Raw genomic sequence first — 18,900 nt, forward strand, 5'->3', positions numbered from 1 at the left:
CTCTGAAAGTGAAATTCCATGAGTCCCATTCCCCTACCTTCTCCCCATAACCCTACACATCTTTCCTTTTCATAGAACTGTCTACAGAATCACAGAATTGTTGCAGTGCAGAAGGAGGCCATTTGGCCCATTTTCCTATTGTTTGTGCATTTTTACAATAATAGCAGTGTGGACTGAGAAGTCCATTAATGCCCCTCCGTCACAGGGATTGCCTACTTCCACCTCTGTAATTTCACCCATCTTCATCCCTGCCTCAGTCCCTCTGCCACTGAAATTCTCATCCATGCCTTTGTGGCTTCCGGACTCAAGTATTCCAAAGCTTCCCTGGCTGGCCTCTCATTCTTCACCTTCCGTAACTTTCAGATGATTCTACAGCCACATTATTCCGTCCCACACTAAGTCTCGCTCACCCATCACCTCTACAGTCACTGACCAACACCAACTCCCGGTCCTCAATTACACAAAATTTTAGATGTTCAGCCTTGTGTTTAAATCCCTTCATAGTCTTGTCATTTCCTATCTCCAGAACTTCCTCCAGCCCGACAAATCCTTTCCCCAAAACTATCTATTCCTCTTCTAGATTCCCTCTTCACCCCACCATTGGCAATTGTGCTTCCAGCTGCCTGGGTTCCACCTCCACAATTCCTTCCATAAACCACCCTGTTTCTTCACTGCTCTAAACTCCAATAAGATCCTCCTTCAAACACACCTCTTCAACAAAGCTTTTGGTCACCCCTCCTATATCTCCTTCTGTGTCTTGCCATTTATATTTTTGTTGCACTTCTGAAGTGCCTCAGGTTATTTTGTCTGTTAAAATTATATAGATTAAATTTGTTGTTGTTTGAGATATTATTGCAGAGAAGTTGTCTTGTTTCTTGAAGATAAATAAGCACCCTTGAAATATAAAATACAAGCACCCACCGAGTTTAGCAGCTGTGGTTTTAATTCTTTCTAAGCATTGTTCAGCCAACTTTAGCATCTTCTGCACTTCAGGCGTTACCAGCTCCATCTCATCTGCAAAAAGCACATGATCAACTTTAAATCCCTTAGTATTTGTTTTTGTCGGGTGTTCTGTATTTACATAGAACAACAACTTGATGCTGACGTTAACAGGGAGCTAAATCTTTCAACCAAAAATGTAAAGAAAATGTACAATATGCAAACATGACAAACACCTTTACCTTTTGTTTGGGCATCTTCTATTAAAGCTTGTGAAATAAAGTTTATGCTCTTCAGGTACTCACAATAAGCTTCCTGTTAATAACAAAAGAAAATCAATCCATGATTTTATGGCTTCAGTATAACTGCAATACAGCTAGTGACAACAGAGAAAAAGACATTTTTCCAAGTTAACTTGCATCCAATATTATTGCCATGAGGCAAATCAACTGGCACCTATTAAAACTACTGGCTCAGTCACCCACAAACAGAATAAATCACCAACAGCACCACTGCAGAGTATAGAATAATTCAGCAGACTATCTCAAATATCCTGGTTCAACAAGTGGCATTTGTTTTGGTGTGGACACATAACAGATGTCGTTAAGTTGCTCACAGTAACTTAAAGGACAGAAGCACTATATTACAGAACACACAATGTATTATTCTGTTGGCTGGACTTAGAGAGTTCATAGTGTGAACAAGAATGTTTGCACTTACAAGGTGATGCTATGCCCAACTGCTTTGTACTTTTAAGGCCATGAGACTGAATTGCAGTAAAAAGGCAGAATGCGAGGTCAATTACAAGGAGTTTTTGGTTATGAAACATAGGAAGAATTTAGTGTAATGAATATGTCTCAACTTTTACTTACATACGAGTAGATCTCCTGTTGCACTTCTTTACATTTGTCAGAATTTGTCACTGCTGTGCCCACTTACATATTTTATCTAACTTATTCAGTAACTTATATGTCACCTCCTCTGATTCCTGCTTGCTTGGTATCCTCAGCAAATTCGATCACTTTTCACTGAGCAGCTGAATCCAAGTCACTTAAGTAAATTAGAAAGAGTAGTGGTTCCAGCACCAAACCTTGGGAACCACAGTCAGTACTTCCCTGTCTACCCCTTGTCTAGCAGGAAGTCATTATTTTATACCATTCAACCAATGTCTTATTCAATCCAGGGTTTACTCTGAGTCTTTACATTTTGAGTTGAACTAACAGTTTTGCATGGAATTTTATCAAATGCCTTTGGGAAGTCTAGGTACACAACATTGTTTTCACAAAAAGTTTCTTTAAATTTTTGTTACACTTGAAATTTCTTCTATCACAGTTTAATAGACAAATGATGGGCAGGGAAGAGAATCACAGAATGGTTACAGCGCAGGAGGCCACCATTCGGCCCCTCGTGCCTGCCTGCATCAGCTCTGCGAATGAGCAATTCACCTAGTGCCACTCCCCTGCATTCTCCCCACAACGCTGCACATTCTGCCTTTTCGTATAACAGTCTAATTCCCTTTCTGAATGCTTCAATTGAACCTGCCTCCACCACCCTCTCAGGCAGTGCATTCCAGACCTTAACCACTCACTGCGTGAAAAAGTTTTCCTTATGTCACTTTTGCTTCTTTTAGCAATTATTTTAAGTCTGTGCCCTCTCGTTCTCGATCGTTTCACTCGTGGGAATAGTTTCTCCTGAACTACTCTGTCCTTGATTACTCCTCATGATCTTGAATACCTCTATCAAATCTCCTCTCAACCTTCTCTTCTCTAAGGAAAACAGTCTCAACTTCTCTAATCTATCTTCATAACTGAAGTTCCTAGTCCCTGGAACCATTCTCATGAATCTTTTCTGCACCCTCTCTGATGCCTTCATATCCTTCCTAAAGTGCGGCACCCGAACTGGACACAATACTCCATCTGAGGTCAAACTAGTGTCTTGTACAAGTTCAACATAACTTCCTTGCTCTTGTACTCTATGCCCCTATTAATAAAGCCCAGGATACTGTACTCTTTGTTACCAGCTCTTTCAACCTGTCCTGCCACCTTTAATGACTTATGCACAAATACACCCAGGTCCATCTGCTCCTGCACCCACTTTAGAATTGTACCCTTTATTTTATATTGTCTCTCCCCTTGTTCTTCCTACCAAAACAAATCACTTCACATTTCTCTGCATTGAGAATACTGAGATACAGACTACTAGGCTAGATGGGATTGAGGTTCACAAGGAGGAGGTGTTAGCAATTTTGGAAAGTGTGAAAATAGATAAGTCCCCTGGGCCAGATGGGATTTATCCTAGGATTCTCTGGGAAGCCAGGGAGGAGATTGCAGAGCCTTTGTCCTTGATTTTTATGTCGTCATTGTCGACAGGAATAGTGCCGGAAGACTGGAGGATAGCAAATGTTGTCCCCTTGTTCAAGAAGGGGAGTAGAGACAGCCCTGGTAATTATAGGCCTGTGAGCCTTACTTCGGTTGTGGGTAAAATGTTGGAAAAGGTTATAAGAGATAGGATTTATAATCATCTTGAAAAGAATAAGTTCATTAGAGATAGTCAGCACGGTTTTGTGAAGGGTAGGTCGTGCCTCACAAACCTTATTGAGTTTTTTGACAAGGTGACCAAACAGGTGGATGAGGGTAAAGCCGTGGATGTGGTGTATATGGATTTCAGTAAGGCGTTTGATAAAGTTCCCCACGGTAGGCTATTGCAGAAAATACAGAAGTATGGGATTGAAGGTGAATTAGTGCTTTGGATCAGAAATTGGCTAGCTGAAAGAAGACAGAGGGTGGTGGTTGATGGTAAATGTTAATCCTGGAGTATAGTTTCTAGTGGTGTACCGCAAGGATCTGTTTTAGGGCCACTGCTGTTTGTCATTTTTATAAATGACCTGGATGAGGGGGTAGAAGGGTGGATTAGTAAATTTGCAGATGACACGAAGGTCGGTGGAGTTGTGGATAGTGCCGAAGGATGTTGTAGGTTACAGAGGGACATAGATAGGCTGCAGAGCTGGGCTGAGAGATGGCAAATGGAGTTTAATGCGGAAAAGTGTGAGGTGATTCACTTCGGAAGGAGTAACAGGATTGCAGAATACTGGGTTAATGGGAAGACTCTTGGTAGTGTAGATGAGCAGAGAGATCTTGGTGTCCAGGTACATAAATCCCTGAAAGTTGCCACCCAGGTTAATAGAGCTGTTAAGAAGGCATATGGTGTGTTAGCTTTTATTAGTAGGGGGATCGAGTTTAGGAGCCACGAGGTCATGCTGCAGCTGTACAGAACTCTGGTGCGGCCGCACCTGGAGTATTGCGTGCAGTTCTGGTCACCGCATTATAGGAAGGATGTGGAAGCTTTGGAAAGGGTGCAGAGGAGATTTACTAGGATGTTGCCTGGTATGGAGGGAAGGTCTTACGAGGAAAGGCTGAGGGACTTGAGGTTGTTTTCGTTAGAGAGAAGGAGGAGAAGAGGTGACTTAATAGAGACATATAAGAAAGATAATCAGAGGGCTGGACAGGGTGGATAGTGAGAGCCTTTTTCCTCGGATGGTGATGGCAAACACGAGGGGACATAGCTTTAAGTTGAGGAGTGATAGATATAGGACAGATGTCAGAGGTAGTTTCTTTACACAGAGAGTAGTAGGGGCGTGGAACGCCCTGCCTGCAACAGTAGTAGACTCGCCAACTTTAAGGGCATTTAAGTGGTCATTGGATAGACATATGGATGAAAATGGAATAGTGTAGGTCAGATGGTTTCACAGGTCGGCGCAACATCGAGGGCTGAAGGGCCTGTACTGCGCTGTAATGTTCTATGTTCTATGAACTTCATCTGCCACCTGTATGCCCATTCCACCAACTTGTCTATGTCCTTTTGAAGTTCTACACTATCCTCCTCACAGTTCACAATGCTTCCAAGTTTCCTATCATCCGCAAACTTTGAAATTGTGCCCTGTACACCAAGATCTAGGTCATGAATATATATCTGGAAAAGCAAGGGTCCTAACACCGATCCCAGGGGAACTCCACTACAAACCTTCCTCCAGCCCGAAAAACATTCAATAACCACTGCCCTTAGTTACCTGTCACTCAGCCAATTCCATATCCATGTAGTTACTGTCCTGTTTATTCTATGAGCTATAAGTTTGCTCACAAGTCTGTTGTGTGACACTGTATCAAACACCTTTTGGAAGTCTATGTACACCACAACAACTACATTGCCATCATCAGTCCTCTCTCTTACCTCTTCAGAAAACTCCAACAAGTTAGTTAAACATGATTTTCCCTTCAGAAATCCATGCTGCCTTTCTTTAATTAACCTGCATTTGTCCATGTGACTATTGATTTTGTCCCGAATTAATCTTTCTATAAGTTTCCCCACCACTGAAGTTAAACTGACTGGCCTGTAGTTACCGGGCTTATCATTGCACCTTTTGTTGAACAAGGGTGTAACGTTTGCAATTCGCTGGTCTTCTGACACCACCCCCGAGTCTAAGGAAGCCTGAAAAATTATGGCCAGTGCCTCTGCAATTTCCACTGTCTCGTCCCTCAGTTTCCTTCGATGCATCTCATCCGGTCCTGGTGCCTTATCCACTTTCAGTACAGACAGTCGGTCCAACACCTCCTCCTTAACAATTTTAAACCCTTCTCGTGCCTGCATTTCCTCCTCTTTCACCATTGCTTGGGTTGCATCTTCTTCCTTGGCACAGACCGATGCAAAGTATTAATTTAATACCTCAGCAATGCCCTCTTCCTCCATGCACAAATCCCTTTGCTGGTCCCTAATTGGCCCCATTCCTCCTTTTACCATCTTTTTACTATTTATATGTCAATAGAAAACCGTTGAATTCCCTTTTATGTTAGCTGACAGTCTCTTTTCATGCTCTCTTTGCTTCTCTTATTTGCTTCTTCATTTCCCCTCTGGCCCTTCTATATTCAGCCTGGTTCTCAATAGTATTTTATACCTGGCATCTGTCATAAGCACACTTGTTCTTCTTTATCTTAATGTCTATCTCCTTTGTCATCCAGGGAGCTCTGGACCTGTTTACCATACCTTTCCCCTTTGAGGGAACAGATCTTGATTGTGCCTGAACTATCTCTTCTTTGACAGGAGCCCATTGTTCAACTGTTCTTCCTGCCAACCTTTGACTCTAATTTATTCGTTCCAGATCCGTTCTTACCCCATTGATGTTGGCTTTCCCCCAGTTAATTATTCTTACTCTGGATTGTTCTTTGTCCTTTTGCATAGTCAACCCAACCATTATGATACAATGATAAATATTCTCCTACTGACACTTGATCCACTTGGCCCACCCACACTCCCAAGAACAAGGTCTAGCAGTGTCCTCTTTCTCGTTGGACTGGAAACACATTGTAGAAAATCCGTACATGCTGGAACTAACTTTTTAAATAGTATTTGACTGAATGTCCTGCATATTCTCCTGCAAATCACCCTTTAAAAAGGATTTGTATCGGGACACAAGTACAGATGTGGCATGGACAAACAGGCAGAAAGGTTAAGAGATGTCATTACTGTAAACAGTACTCAGAAAAGTGGTCATTCTGTGGTAGGACTCAAATGTGTTGTTGCCTCAGATCCACTCGGATTTTTTTTTTTGAGTGACTCACTCTTCTTTCCTCTTTCCCCACTCCAAGAAAACATTTCTGACGGTAGAAGCTTTCCTGTTACAAAAATGCTTATTTGGAATTCTTGTGTAATCACAGTGACCCTTATGTTTTGAAGGCACAGCCAAACAAGAGAAAAAGATAACCCACTACTCTGAAATATGCCTTAATTTTCAATAAAAAACTAACAAATGTGACAATATCCAGATAATGGAGATTGCAAAACATGAGTAACAAAGCTATCATTTTCACAACCTGTATGGGGCGCAGACCGGTTATTCAATATTTTATTTGAATAATTTATTTCACTGGGAAGATTGGGAATCTTTTTATACTTCCTGTTATCCCAAAACTTCCTCAAACCTCGATGTCCATATTTTAATACCTTTGTTCTGGTTTTAAACATTGCAACATTCGAAATACAGTTTCAGACTGCAGCCAGACAAATAAGGAGCCATTCTCAAATTCAGGAAAACACAAGAAAACTTGGAATGACAGAAGTCTATTTGGCCAATGAAGGATCCTCTTTCTTCAGCCTATACATGACAAAAACAACATTGGAATCCTCTCCTAACCACCCAAAGATTCTATTCTCTTAACAACACATCAAACAGAATCCTAAGTGTGATGCAGCAGAGAAACAGGCTATTCAGCACATCGTCTGTTTTGCGGATAATCTTTAAAACCTTAAATGCTCTTTCACAATAGCACTTAGTTCCCTATTCGGCATTTCTGAGACCTAAAATGGAAGTGAATCAATATTACTGGTACTTAGTCACTAAACCACATCTCCACACTTTGAAAATACATTTATACCCTCTGTGCTACCTGCAATGCCACTCAGTAATTGTGCTAATGAACAAGACAAATTAAATATATTTTAAGAACTGCACTTGCTCCTAAAGTCAACTTCAATGTTTGCTAATATTTTCACAGTGGTGAACGAATATCGCTGGAGACAGCTGAAAGCCAGTTCATGTAAAGGCATCTGTAGTGTTGAAGGAAATGCTCTGTTTTTATGAAGAATTGTGTTCAAAGATTCTAAACCTATTGCTTGAGATTACCTCCTGCTATGAAACTGCACTTCAAATGGATAAAACACCAGGACCAGATGAGATGCATCCAAGGATACTGAAGGGAGGGAACCCTTATTTAAAAGGCACTCTAATGATTCTGTGAAATTGGTCCCTCGGTCTCAGATTTTGCTTGGACCATTAACTTTGCAAATTACTTAAATAAAAAGAGAATGTGCTGGAAATAATCATTAGGTCTGGCAGCATCTGTGACCTTTCAACAGAACTCTACTAAATTCCATTCAATTAAAAATGTGAACATATGAACTGATAATAGGATTATAAAAATAAGGATAGAATGTATATATGGTAGCACTGGGTCTGAATTACATCTGTGTGTTCAGGTCCAAATATCGCTGGCCTCTTATGCAGCAGCTATAGAATACAAAAACAAAATACTGTGAATGCTGGAAATCTGAAATAAAAACAGAAAATATTGGAAACACTCAGCAGTGCTGGCAGCATCTGTGGAGAAAGAAATAGAGTTACCGTTTGCTAGACTAATTTGCTAGAGTTCTTCGAAGCTGCAACAAGCAAAGTGAATAATGGGGATCCTGTAGCTGTAGTTTATCTGGACTTCCAGAAGGCATTTGATAAGGTGGCGCACAAAAGGTTAATACACAAGGTAAGTTCACATGGGATTAGGAGCAATTTATTAGCTTGGATAGAGGATTGGCTAACCAACAGAAAACAGAGAGTCGGGATAAATGGGTCTTTTTCTGGTTGGCAAGATGTAACTAGTGGGGTGCCACAGGGTTCGGTCCTTGGGCCCCAACTATTTACAATCTATATAAATGACTTGGATGCAGGGATAGGAGGTACTATAGCCAAATTTGCAGATGACACTAAAATAGCTGGGACAGTTGCAATAAAGAAATAAGAAATTTACAAATGGATATGGATAGATTAGATAAATGGGCCAAAATTTGGCAGATGGATTTTAATGTGGATAAGTGTGAGGTTATCCATTTTGGTCAGATGAATAGAAAAGCAAATTATCTAAATGGAGAGAAACTTCAGAGTGCTTTGGTGCAGAGGGAGCTGGTTGTCCTTGTGCATGAATCACAGAAAACTAGTTTGCAGGTACAGCAGGTGACAAGGAAGGCAAATGGAATTTTGGCATTTATTGCTAAAGGAATAGAGTATAAAAGTAGGGAAGTGATGCTGCAACTGTACAAGGTATTGGCGAGACCACACCTGGAGTATTGCATACAGTTTTGGTCCCCTTACTTGAGAAAGGATGCAGTTGCATTGGAGGCAGTTCAGAGGAGGTTCACTAGATTGATTCCAGAAATGGGGGGCTTGTCTTATGAAGAGAGATTGAGCAGTTAGGCCTTTACTCTCTGGAGTTTAGAAGAATGAGAGGCGATCTAATTGAGGCATATAGGTGATCAAGGGGATTGACAAAGTAGACATAGAAAGGATGTTTCCTCTTGTAGGATAAGGGGTTGCAGATTTAAAACAGAGATGAGGAGAAATTACTTCTCTCAAAGGGTCGTGAGTCTGTGGAATTCACTACCCCAGAGTGCAGTGGATGCCAGCACATTGGGTAAATTTATGGAGAAGATAGACAGATTTTTATTTTGAAATGGGTTGAAGGGTTATGGAGAATGGGCAGGAACGTGGAGTTGAGGCCAAAATGAGATGATCGTATTGAATGGCGGAGCAGGCTCGAGGGGCTGAATTGCCTGCTCCTAGTTTTTATGCTTCAGATCGATGGCCTTTCATCAGAACATTTCTGGCAAGTGGTCATCGACCTGAAACGTTACCTCTGCTTCTCTTTCCACAGATGCTGCCGGACCTGCTGAGTATTTCCAACATTTTGTGTTTGTATTTCGCCAGAAGAATACACTTTATTTTAACGCTCTGCGTGCAATGCCATAGGAAACTGGCCAGTATGGCATTAAATTGCCCAACTAGCTGTCCCTTTAGAGCCATCTGATGACAGTGCAGTCACGGTGCGGACAATACAGACCAGCTCACAGTTCTGTTCCCCATCTGCTGAGTCTCAGGATTTGAACCCGGTCAGCGATTAGGGGAAAAACAAAGTTCCCAGCCTTCCAATGCAGATATTCCACAGTAACAAGGGAAGCAAATAGCAAATGAGGAAGTCGAAGGGTGGGTCAGTAAATTTGCAGATGATACAAAGGTTGGTGGAGTTGTGGATACCGAGGAGGGCTATTGTCGTCTGCAAAGGGACTTGGATAGGTTGCAGTGCTGGGCTGAAAAGTGGCAGATGGAGTTTAACCCTGAAAAGTGTGAGGTCGTCCATTTTGGAAGGACAAACATGAATGCAAAATACTGGGTTAACGGTAGGGTTCTTGGGCATGTGGAGGAGCAGAGAGACCTTGGGGTCTATGTGCATAGATCATTGAAAGTTGCAACTCAAGTGGATAGGGCTGTGAAGAAGGCATATGGGGTGTTAACGTTCATTAGCAGAGGGATTGAATTTAAGAGCCGTGAGGTGATGATGCAGCTGTACAGGACCTTGGTAAGGCCTCATTTGGAGTACTGTGTGCAGTTCTGGTCGCCTCATTTTAGTAAGGATGTGGAAGCCTTGGAGAGGGTGCAGAGGAGATTTACCAGGATGTTGCCTGGAATGGAGAATAAGTCTTACGAGGAAAGGCTGAACATTCTAGGCCTCTTCTCATTAGAAAGGAGAAGGATGAGGGGTGACATGATAGAGGTTTATAAGATGATCAGGGGAATAGATAGGGTAGACAGTCAGAAACTTTTTCCCCGGGTGGAGCAAAGCGTTACAAGGGGTCATAAATTTAAGGTGAAGGGTGGGAGATATAAGGGGGATGTCAGGGGAAGGTTCTTTACCCAGAGAGTGGTCGAGGCATGGAATGCCTTGCCCGGGGAAGTTGTTGAGTCAGAAACTTTAGGGACTTTCAAAAGGCTTTTGGATAGGTATATGGATAAAGGAGAATGATGGGGTATAGATTAAATTGTCCTTGACAGAGGACAAAGGATCGGCACAACATTGTGGGCCGAAGGGCCTGTTCTGTGCTGTATGTTCTATGTTCTATGTTCTATGGTGTAAAGCTAATACTTTCAATGTTAATTCACAATAAAAAGGTTAAATCTTGGCTATATATTAGTTACTGAAAATTGTGTCAATTCTGGTGCAGTCAGACCTGAAAGGTTTCAAATATCTACTTGAATGTCAATGGGAGAGGAAGGTTAATAATGATGTCCCAATATGTTTGAGGATTGTTGTCCAACACTGAGGTTATTCCAGTGGATGATCCTGGCGCTTTAGCACATCCTCAGCTTGATAAAGTCTCGATATTATTTCAATCTAATTTGAATGCTGTGAGTAAAACGATGTTAACACATTAAAGCTTTGACTCCTGCAGTCTACCCGGGCCGATTCACCCAATACCGGTTGTTATTCCTGCCGGGGGCCTGTTTGCCCCCACCCCACCCCCAGTCCCAGGCTCGCAGCACCGGCCCGAGTGCGAACCGAGCCTGGGGGCTCCGGCTGGGCCTCGCTGTCGGGGTGTCCGACTCTCTCCTCTCTGGTTGGGAGTGGGGTGGCCCCAGTTGATTCTTTCTTACCTTCTGCCTGCTCTCCGTGTCCAGCTGGATCGCGACTCTCGCCAACTTCATGGCGTTTTGCAGCGCATTCGCCGCTGACTCTGTTAACGCCATGTCGCAGTTGGCCGGAACCTTTGATCGGAGTGTCGGAAAATACCCGGACGATATCGTGTGACGGGTTTCGTTGGCGCCCGGACACCTAAACAGTAGGACAGTACGGGACACGGGCTGTGTCCGAGCGCCCTCTAGTGGCGGCTGCTGGGAGTCATCTCAGGGCAAAGAGCTTCCAAACCACACTAAAATAAAAGCAAAATACTGCGGATGCTGGAAATCTGAAATAAAAACAAGAAATGCTGGAACCGCTCAACAGGTCTGGCAGCATCTGTGAAAAGTTAAGTAGAGTTAATGCTTCGGGTCAGTGACCCCTCTTCGGAACCTAAACAGTAGGACAGTCCGAGCGCCCTCTAGTGGATGAGGAGGGGGAGGAGGGGGGGTGAGGGGAAGAAGGAGGAGGAGGGGGGAGGGGAAGAAGGAGGAGGAGGAGGGGGGAGGGTGACTGGGGGAAGGGGAAGAAGGGAGAGGGGAAGAGGGAGGGCGATACGGGGAAGGGTGAGTGTGACTGGGGGGAGGGTGACTGGGGGAAGGGGAAGAGGGAGGGCGAAATTACTGGCAATTACTGCAGGTCTCCTTCAGTGCGGTCCATGGACCAGAAGTGTTGCCTAAGCACTCCAATGGTCAGCTCGATAACATTTCGTATGGCAGCATGGCTCTCATTATATGCATACTGGCCATGTGTACATGGGTTGCACACCTGGATCATGAACCTGGTGGACAATGGATATCCCTTGTAGCCCAGAACTGTCTATTTTGCTATGTGGCAAACTGCTGTAGAACGAAGGCATCATGACTACTGCTGTGATACTGGGCATTGATCTGCATGGTATGCTGATTATGGTCACACACCATTGAGGGAGTGGAGTCCCTTCAGTTATGGTGCATCACAGAGTTTACATGCAGTGCCTACAATGCGATTGCGCGTGTACCATATAGGAAAGCCTGCAATCCTAGCGAAGCAGCGTGTTTGCTCTGCCTGCTTCTCTCTGGCAAAGGAGAATGAAACAAAGTCAGCTCTCTGAAAAATGTTGCAAATATCACCTGCTCCAGCTTGGAAGGAACCCGCGCATCTTGGCCATGGTCACCTTCACAGCCACTGATAATGCTGTCCTCATCCTGCTCTAAGCTTGCAGTGTGGGTTGCAACAAATGGCAGATTTCACTCACCACTGTTTCTTGACGAGTTTAAGATAAGAGGATTGTTCACTGTTATAATGTTGTGAAGAATTGTAGTAAGCTTGAGGACTGGGAGAGTTTCAGAAATCAGCAAAGGATGAACCAAAAATTGATGATAAGAGGAAAAATAGACGAAGAGGAAACTAGCATAAAATATTAAAAACATACAGCAAGAGCTTCTACAGCTATGTACAAAAAAAAGAACAACAAACTTAACCTTTGGTCCCTTAGTGGCTGAGATGGGAGAAATTAAAATAGGGAATTAGGAAATGACAAAAACATTAAACAGATATTTTTTGTTTGCTTTCACAGTAGAAGACACAAAAAGCAAAAATAGTGGGGAACCAAGGGCCAGATTTTTGTTAGAGGTGGGAAACAGGAGCCGTGCCTGGTTTTGGGTCAGAAACCTACCTCTGGTGGAAAACTGATGGATTCAGGTTCAGATTTTCAAATGGGTAAGACCTTACTTGGTATGGAGACAAGTTTCCCGTCCATTTAGAGACAGTAGAGTCGGGAATGGAGGTGGGCCAGATCAAGTGTGGGGCTCATGTAGACGCTCCATGGCAGCCATCACTGAGGCTACTGGTTGTCCTAAGAGAGACATCTGTGTTTTGTGCCAAAATCTTCCACAGCACCAGAGGGAAGTGAGATGTCACAGGAGCTGGAGGCCTGGCACTTGGCGCAGGGCAAACCCTCGCTTCATCGATGCCGATTTGGATCTAATGCTGAAAGCTGTGAGTGAGAGGAGGAAGGTCCTCTTCCTTGAGGGTGGCAGGAGGAGGCCACCTCATGCAGCAGGGGCCCCTCTCTGGCGTTATCCCCCTCGGCCTCCACTTGCTCTTCCTCTCTTACCTCCTGCTCCTCCCCCAATGAGCTGTCTCCTTCCAGGGCCTCACTGTCCTCAAGGTCCACACCTCTCTGGAGGGCCATGTTATGGAGAGCGCAGGAGACCACCACAATGAGTGAGACCCTTGCAGGAGGGTATTGGAGGGTGCCACCCGACCGATCCAGGCACCAGAATCGCATCTTCAGAAATCTGATGAATTGCTCAATGGTTGGCCTGCTGAGCAGGTGGCATTGTTTGTTTCACCTCTCTGCCTCTGTCTGGGGCTCCTGTAGAGGGGTCAGAAGCCACCTCTTCAAGGGATTTCCCTTGTCCCCTTGGATGCATCTATGTGCTTTGGGGATGGAGTGAATATCTGAGGCAATTTGGACTGGTGGAGGATGAAGGAGACATGGCAGCTGTCAGAAAAAAACGAGTGCACACATAGAGGAAGTTCTTGTCGAGGGCTGAAGGGCCTGTACTGCGCTGTAATGTTCTAATTCTTGTGATCGCAGACCAGTTGGACGTTGAAGGAGTGGAAGCCTTCCAGCTGATAGATCACACTGGCTGGTCGCTGGGTGCCTTGATGGCCACATGGGCGCAATCAATGATGGCTTGCACTGGGGGGAAATCCAGTGATGGAGGCGAAACCCAATGCCCTCCTGGCCCTGCGAGGCCCAACTGACCCTCCTCAATATGGCATCCGTGACCTACCTTATGCATTCCAGATCCGCTCACTGCATAAAGTTTTTCCGAATTCATTGTCAAATCAGGTACAGGAAGAGAAATAAAGGGTGGGACTTTTATTCACTCATGAGAGTGGGAAAGGAGGTGCGTGGTCACTTAACCCGTCTCCAGGTCAGTGTGCCAGGAGCAGGAAGATGCAATCAACCCATTCTGTGCAAATGGCCACTTGAGAGGTGGATTGACAGTAATGAACACTTAGTACATCATTAGAAGGTTAAGGAATTGACAAAACTGAATTTTCTGTGGTGAGCTTAATTCTTATCTGCCTCGCAAATACAACTTCATGCCATTCAATGCATTTCAATGGTGATGTAGACAGCTGGTGGAGTGGCACAGCTTGGACAGCAACTTTTGGATATTGGTGTTTAACTCAGATCTGCCCCTTGTCTGAAGTCGCTGTACTTTTTGCACATAAATAATGGAGAGCCCCATTAGCCTCGCTGTTATTTTGATCCAGGTTTGCTCTCAATGTACTCTGAAAGAAGAGGGCAATTTGAATAAAGCTTGAGACATGCCACAGAGAATATTCTGAATTGTTCAAATAGGCTTCAAACCATTAAGATCTTGGTTTTAAGTGAATTTATATGAAACAAAATAATTACACAACATCATAATTTCACTTTTACAGAAACTTCATTGACAATAACTGTCCTTGGAAGATTTCTTAATGCATTTTCCTTTGTCGGTCACCTGATCTAAACCCAATTCTCTGTAAAGGGAAAATGACAGGGAATTCTCACGACATTTCCCTTTTTCTTGAGCTGGTAAAATAGTCACATCCCAATTGGAATTAGACAACTCCCAAGATTGACAGCAAACACTTGGGGTTATATCTGCTACTGCAATCATTTGCTGTTACTAATCATTATTTTTAAAATAAACTTAGATCTCAAAATAATAGCAATTTCTCACCAAAAGGCAGTAAAGTTACAATCTTACAACACTGCTCAATCATAGAATCATAGAAAATTTAAGGCACAGGAAGAGGCCACTTGGCCCATCATGTCTGTGCCGGCTGAAAAACGATCCACCTCTTCTAATTCCACCTTCCAGCATTTGGTCCGTAGCCCTGCAGCTTACGGCACTTGAGGTGCATATCCAGACTCCTTTTGAATGAGTTGAGGGTTTTTGCCTCAGTGTCCTTTCAGGCAGTGAGTTCCAGACCATCACCACCCTCTGAGTGAAAAAGTTTTTCCTCATCTCCCCTCTAATTTTTCTACCAATTACTTTAAATCTAATTCCCCTCATCAATGACCTCTCTGCTAAGACCCTTCACCTCAACTCGATCCAGGCCCCTCAAAATTTTGCACATTTCAATCAGATCTCCCCTCAGCCTTCTCTGTTCCAAGGAGAACAACCCCAGCCTATCCAATCTTTCCTCATAGCTGCATTTTTACAGTCCTGGCAACATCCTCGTAAATCTCCTCTGTACCCTCTCTAGTGCAATTACATCCTTTCTGTAATGAGGTGACCAGAACTGCACACAGTACTCCAGTTGTGGCCCAACCAATGAGTTATACAGTTCCAGCATAACCTCGTTGCTGTTGTATTCTATACCTTGACTAATAAAGGAAAGGATTCCTTATGCCTTCTGAACTGCCTTATCGAGCTGTCCTACCTTCAGGGATCTGTGGACATTCACTCCAAGGTCCCTTACTTCCTGTACACTTCTCAGTATTTTCCCATTAATCATGTATTCCTTTGCCTTGTTGGACCTCCCCAAATGCATCACCTCTCACTTCTCCAAGTTGCATTCCATGTGCCACTTTTCTGCCCATCTGACCAGACCATCAATATCTTTCTGCAGCCTACAGCTATCCTCCTCGCTACCTACCACACAGCCAATCTTTGTGTCATCCGCAAACTTCTTGATCATGCCCCCTACATTTACGTCCAAATCGTTAACATACACCACAATAAGCAGGAGACCCAGTACTGAGCCCTGCGGAACGCCACTGGAAACAGCCCTCCAGTCGTTAAAACACCCGTCAACAATTACCGTTTGTTTCCTGCCACTGAACCAATTTTGTATCCACCTTGCTGCATTTCCCTGGATCCCATGTGATTTTATTTTTTTTATCCAGTCTGCCAGGTAGGACCTTGTCAAAAGCCTTGCTAAAATCCATGTAGACCACATCAACTGCACAACCCACATCTATCTTCCTTGTTACTTCTTCAAAAAATTCGATCAAGTTCGTCAGACAAGATCTTCCCTTAACAAATCCATGCTGACGATCCTTGATTAACCTGTGCCTTTCTAAGTGACAGTTTATCCTGTCTCTCAGAATAGATTCCACTAATTTGCCCAATACTGAGGTTAGACTGACTGGCCTGTAATTATTCGATCTATCCTTCACTCCCTTTTTAAATAGAGGTACAACGTTCGCAATTCTCCATTCCTCCGGCACCACACCTGTAGCCAGTGAGGACTGGAAAATGATAGTCAGACCTTCTGCTATTTCCTCTCTTGCTTTTTTTAACAGCCTAGGATACATTTCATCTGGCTCTGGTGATTTATTAACTTTCAAGGATGCTGATCCCATTAATACTTCCTCTCTCCCTATGTTTATCACACTCTTCCTCCTTAACTACAATATCTGCATCGTCCCCTCTTTTGTGAAGACAGACGCAATGTATTCATTAAGAACCATACCAATATCTTCTGCTCCTACACATAGATTACCTTTTCGGTCTTTTATGGACCCTACTCTCTCCTTAGTTATCCTCTTACTCTTAATGTACTGATAAAACATCTTTGGGTTCACCTTTATTTGGCTTGCCAATATTCTTTCATGCCCTCTCTTTGCTTTCCTAATTTTCTTTTTGATTTCATCCCTCCACTTTCTATACTCCTCTCGGCTTTCTGTAGTATTGGGTTCTCGGTGTTGGACATAAGCTTTCCTTTTCTGCCTTATCTTGTAGGCTCCTTGACATCCATGGGGCTGTAGATTTGACCGCCTCACCCTTTATCTTTGTGGGGACACGTTTACCCTGAACCCCTTGAATCTCCTCTTTGAATGCCTCCCACTGTTCTGATACGGATTTATCTTCAAGTAGCTGTTTCCAGTCCACTTTCGCTGAATCACTCCTTAGGTTAGTAAAATTGGCCTTACCCCGATTGAGAACTCTAACTCCTGTTACATCTCTGTCCTTTCCCAAAATGATGTTAAACCTGACTGAATTATGATCACTACCACCAAAATGCTCTCCCACTGCCAATCCTTCCACCTTCCCATCTTCATTTCCTAAAACTAAGTCTAAAACTGCTCCCTCTCTTGTTGGGCTTGCTGCATACTGGGCAAAAAAGTTCTCCTGAATGCACATCAAGAATTCTGCTCCCTCAATTCCTTTCACACTAAAATTATCCCAGTGAATATTGGGGTAATTGAAATCCCCTACTATTACTGCCCTATTGTTCTTGCACTTCTCAGAGATTTGCCTACACATCTGCTCTTCTATCTCCCTCTGACTATTTGGGGGTCTATAATACACGCCCAGCAGTGTGATTGCCCCTTTTTTGTTCCTTAGCTCAATCCATATGGCCTCATTTGATGAATCTTTCAACATATCATCCCTCCTCGGAGCTGTAATAGTTTCCTTGACTAAAATTACTACTCCCCCTCCTTTCTTATCCCCCTCCCTATCACGTCTGAAAACCCTGTAACCAAGAACGTTGAGTTGCCATTCCTGTCCCTCCTTAAGCCATGTTTCTGTAATAGCTATGATACCATACTGCTACACGTCTATCTGTGCCCTCAGCTCATCTGCTTTATGTGCTATACTCCTTGCATTGAAATAGATACCCTTGCACGCTGCCAAACTTTTTCTAACCCTCGTTTCCTCTGTTTTCCAGACTCATCCATTAATTTTCCGCCTTCCATTTTCATTTCTGATTTCATCCCAGCTGAGTCTACCCGCAGGTCCCCATGCCCCTGCCAAACTAGTTTAATCCCTCACCAACAACACTAGCAAAACGTCCCGCAAGGAACTCAGACCCAGTTCTGTTCAGGTGCAACCCATTCGGCCTGTACAGGCCTCGTCTCCCCCAGAGCCAGTCCCAATGTCCCAGGGATCTGAAGCCCTCCCTCTTGCACCATCTTTTCAGCCACGCATTCATCTGTCTTATCCTTCTATTTATATACTCACTTGCACTTGGCATTGAGAGTAATCCGGAGATTACTTCTTTTGAAGTCCTGTTTGCTAATTTCTTCCCTAGCTCCCTAAATTCTGACTGCAAGACTACATCCCTCTTTCTACTTATGTCGTTGGTTCTAATGTGGACCATGACTGCTGGCTGTTCACCCTCAGCATCCTCTGCAACTGCTCAGTGACATCCTTGACCTTGGCACCAGGGAGGCAACACACCATCCTGGATTCATGTTTGTGGCCACAGAAACGTCTAACTGTTCCCCTAACTATTGAATCACCTATCACTATGGCTCTTCCAGTCTTCCCTGTACCCTACTGTGCTGCTGAACCACCTGTGGTGCCATGAACTTGGCTCTGGCTGCATTCCCCAGGTGAAACATCACTTTCCTTAGTATTCAGAATTGAATGTCTGTTGGAGAGTGAGATGCACTCAGGGGTCTCCTGCACTACCTGCCTGATTCTTTTTGACTGTCTGGTGGTCACCCATTCCCTCGTTCCCTGCATACTCTTATGTTGTGGGGTGACTACTTCTTTAAACGTGCTATCCACGCAGCTCTCATCCTCATGAATGCACCTCAGTGTCGCCAGCTGCCGCTCAAGTTCCAAAACCCAGAGCTCAAGCTGCTTCAATTGACAACACCTCTTGCACGAAAGTTTCTCCAGGATACAGGAAGCATCCTGGAGCTCCCACATAGCATAGGAGGTGCACTGTTGAGATTGAAGCAACC

The 18,900-nt window shown here is 43.8% G+C and overlaps 1 protein-coding gene across 6 annotated transcripts in view; it reads right to left on the minus strand.

The window, feature by feature from the left end:
* Positions 1–11,301, minus strand: part of vps9d1 (VPS9 domain containing 1) — a 112,399-nt gene extending 101,098 nt beyond the window's left edge. For all 6 annotated transcript variants that reach the window (XR_010976659.1, XR_010976660.1, XM_068049192.1 and 3 more), the window contains exons 1-3: positions 11,186–11,301; positions 1,182–1,254; positions 922–1,014 (exon numbers count right to left, since the gene is read on the minus strand). Coding sequence is in view for 4 of the 6 variants with exons in the window: in XM_068049192.1 (XP_067905293.1) it covers positions 922–1,014; positions 1,182–1,254; positions 11,186–11,278 (259 nt within the window). In the remaining 2 variants the exon portion in view is untranslated. The remainder of the gene's footprint in view (positions 1–921; positions 1,015–1,181; positions 1,255–11,185) is intronic.
* Positions 11,302–18,900: the final 7,599 nt, after the last annotated feature.

The sequence above is a fragment of the Heterodontus francisci genome, chromosome 17 (assembly GCF_036365525.1).
Source record: "Heterodontus francisci isolate sHetFra1 chromosome 17, sHetFra1.hap1, whole genome shotgun sequence".
In the NCBI taxonomy this organism is placed as follows: Eukaryota; Metazoa; Chordata; class Chondrichthyes; order Heterodontiformes; family Heterodontidae; genus Heterodontus; species Heterodontus francisci.